Below are 3,366 nucleotides of genomic sequence, written 5' to 3'. Positions count from 1 at the left end.
CTCCAGCAAGCAATGTTCAAGGGCTACAAAGGGATGACCAACTATCTCTCATTTCCTCCTTGGTTAATGAACAAGAAGGGGAAGACTGATCTAAAAAGCAACTGCTGAAAACAAAGGGCGTGAGTGTCCTGGTGACACTACAGGAAATTTCAGGCACTGGGGCAAAATCCCACAGCAAGCGGTCCAGTATGTCAGGGACACCCAATGTATCTGGGAGAAGAAGGAAATGATTACTGCAGGTGACACAAATTTCCTGAGCCAGCACCAGCCCCGTGCTGAGGCTGTTCCCAAAAACAACCGTGGGGCAGGTCATGAGAGAAGGAGGAAGATGTTTTTCTGAAGGATGGGAAATTCCCCCTTCCCACCAGGGGAAATTCCATTGACAGTGTCTGATTGTCCTAGTCCCCTTTCCAGGGAAAGTTTAGGTGCTCCTGCCCCCTCTCCCCTGCTTGGACTTCTGTGAGTGAGAGCATTTCTTTCTCTGTTTGGTGCTCAGTGAAGCTGTGCAGGCAGCTCAGAGTCCATGGAGCTGTGGGTGCCTTTGGCTGCATCCCGGTGCCCAGCTGTGCTCTGTGCTTTGGGAAAGGGCAGAAGTGCCTCTATTGGAGGGCAGTGCCGCTCCTGCCTGCAGAGCCCTTCCTGCCTGCACAGGGGCAATGCTGCCCAGCCGGGCTGCTTTCCTGCTGGGCAGGAAAAGGGATGGGCCAGAAGGCAGGGCAGGGATGGAGCAGACATGCTGAAGTGTCCTCAGTACAAAGCAAACATGGACTTCTGACTTAGTCCCTTGATGTCCCTCCATGGAGGGACAACCAACCTTGTGCAGGTGGGGTGAGAGGCCAGGGCTGGGAATGGGGGTTGCAGGGGCTGCTCTGTGACAGTGGCCCTGGGGCACCTTCCCAGGCTGTCCCTGGAACAAAGACACAGCCCAGTCCCTGCTCTGCTGCTCCCTCAGGTCTGTGCCAGGAGCTCTGGCTGTGCAAGGACACTGCTGTGCGCCCCCACCCTGCACACTCCCACTCTCAACTGGGCTCTGGCATTTGCTTTGCCAGGGCATTCCTGGAGCACATTGCTGACAGGGACTGTGGAGGAAGAGCCAAGCCTTCCTGCCCTGCACTCAGGAGATGCCCTTGGCTGATGGAAGTGCTGGGGTGGAGCCCAGCTCTGTGCCAGCAGTGCCCAGGGCCTGTCCCTGCCTGTGATCCCAGCACGGACATGCAGCAGGACTGTGCCCAAGCTGCCAGAGCATTCAGGCCTTGCACCCACAGCAGGGTTGAGAAGGACAGTGTGGAGCTGGAAAGAGCAGATGTGGAAAGAGCAAGTGCCCTTGTCCCTGGCTGTGCTGCTGTGCTGGGAGTCTCTTCCCTGCAGCTCTGCACACAGACACTGCCCCTGCAGCTTCAGAGAAGGGCTGAGGAAGCATCTTGGATGCACGAATCAAGGCGGGGTACTTTATTCTACTCAAATGTACAGAGAACAAGCCTTTTAAAAGCCTTTGGATTAGAGAAGGATGGTAGGTATTAATGTAGAAATTTATGAGCAATACCACTGATTTTTTGATAACATTTATAAATGTAGAAAAAGAACAAGAAAATGCATCAACAAAAAATAGAATAAATAGGAGAAAAAAACCTCAGACTGTAGTTACCTTCTACCTGCTCTGCAGAAGAAACGACACACTTTATTATTGCCTCTAAATCCAGCCATCAGTTTCCTCAGAGAGTCCTTGAGCTCCTGGTTCCTCAGGCTGTAGATGAGGGGGTTCAGTGCTGGAGGAACCACCGAGTACAGAACTGACAGGGTCAGGTCCAGGGATTGGGAGGAGATGGAGAGGGGCTTCAAGTGGGAAAACATGCCAGTGCTGAGGAACAGGGAGACCACAGCCAGGTGAGGGAGGCACGTGGAAAAGGCTTTGTGCCGTCCCTGCTGAGAGGGGATCCTCAGCACAGCCCTGAAGATCTGCACATAGGAGAACACAATGAAAATGAAACAACCAAACCCTAAGCAGCAACTAACCACAAGAAGCCAAACTTCCCTGAGTTTGGAGTGTGAGCAGGAGAGCTTGAGGACGTGTGGGATTTCACAGAAGAACTGGCCCAGGGCATTGCCCTGGCACAGGGGCAGGGAAAATGTATTGGCTGTGTGCAGCAGAGAATAGAGAAAGCCAGTGCCCCAGGCAGCTGCTGCCATGTGGGCACAAGCTCTGCTGCCCAGGAGGGTCCCGTAGTGCAGGGGTTTGCAGATGGCAACGTAGCGGTCGTAGGACATGATGGTGAGGAGGGAAACCTCTGCTGACATAAAAAAGGTAAAGAAAAAGAGCTGTGCAGCACATCCCATGTAGGAGATGGTTGTGGTGTTGCAGAGGGAATTGTGCATGGCTTTGGGGACAGTGGTGCAGATGCAGCCCAGGTCTGTGAGGGAGAGGTTGAGCAGGAAGAAGCCCATGGGGGTGTGCAGGTGGTGGTTGCAGGCTACGGCGCTGAGGATGAGGCCGTTGGCCAGGAGGGCAGCCAGGGAGATGGCCAGGAAGAGCCAGAAGTGCAGGAGCTGCAGCTCCCGCCTGTCTGCCAATGCCAGGAGGAGAAACTGGGTGAGGGAGCTGCTGTTGGACATTTGCTGCCTCTGAACATGGGGACCTGTTCAAGTAGGAAATAACAGTGACAAGTTAGGGTTTGGGTTTTTTCAGACTACCCTAATCTCTCCTGAGGAGTGTTCCTGGATGTCAGAACCCCTAAGCACTTCTGATGCACTCAGGGAGAACAGAGCAGGTCCTGCCAGGCAGGATTGTCTGGGGCTTAGTGCCGAGTGAGGGGATCTGGTCTGTCCCTGTCTCTTGTTCCCAGCTGCCCTGGCTTTGCTTCTCCCTGAGATGGACATTGATCACACTCCCAGTTTCGTCTGAAAAGCCACCAGACACTGTTGAGAGCAGAGGGATCCATCCCAGACCCCTCAAGGTCTCAGCCTGTCTCAAGGGCTCAGCACCCCACTTGTAGTCAAGGACACCCATGGCTCATCTCCCCAACCCAACAGCATCTCCTGGCATGGGCACAGCATCTCTGCCCCTCTCCACTGGGGCTTTCAGGGAACACAAGTGTGCTGTGAGGATGATTTGCATTCTCGAGGGCAGCTCCCAGCTTGGAAGGACACCTCAGAAAAGAGCCAAGTGTCCTAATGACAGGGTCTGATTAAGGGAAAAAGAGCTCCTTACCCAGGCCCACAGACTTCACTGCCCACACTCCACAGGGCAGAGGACAATTGGAATGTCTCCTTCCCAGGGACACACCTGCCTGAGGGGAATCACAGGATCAGTGTTGGACTGTGTAGCTTGAACTGCCTTCTCCAGTGAGCCTGACTGAGAGAAGGAGGGAA

The 3,366-nt window shown here is 54.2% G+C and overlaps 1 protein-coding gene across 1 annotated transcript; it reads right to left on the bottom strand.

Annotated features, from left to right (window-relative positions):
* Positions 1-1,641: 1,641 nt before the first annotated feature.
* On the bottom strand, positions 1,642-2,610 carry LOC120325281 (olfactory receptor 14A16-like). The gene has a single exon (XM_039391220.1). It carries the CDS (start codon positions 2,608-2,610, stop codon positions 1,642-1,644), a length of 969 nt encoding a protein of 322 aa, XP_039247154.1.
* Positions 2,611-3,366: the final 756 nt, after the last annotated feature.

This window comes from Pipra filicauda, unplaced genomic scaffold (assembly GCF_003945595.2).
Source record: "Pipra filicauda isolate LSUMZ 115617 unplaced genomic scaffold, ASM394559v2 scaffold913_size85590_pilon, whole genome shotgun sequence".
In the NCBI taxonomy this organism is placed as follows: Eukaryota; Metazoa; Chordata; class Aves; order Passeriformes; family Pipridae; genus Pipra; species Pipra filicauda.
This window is presented reverse-complemented; position numbering and strand designations above follow the sequence as displayed.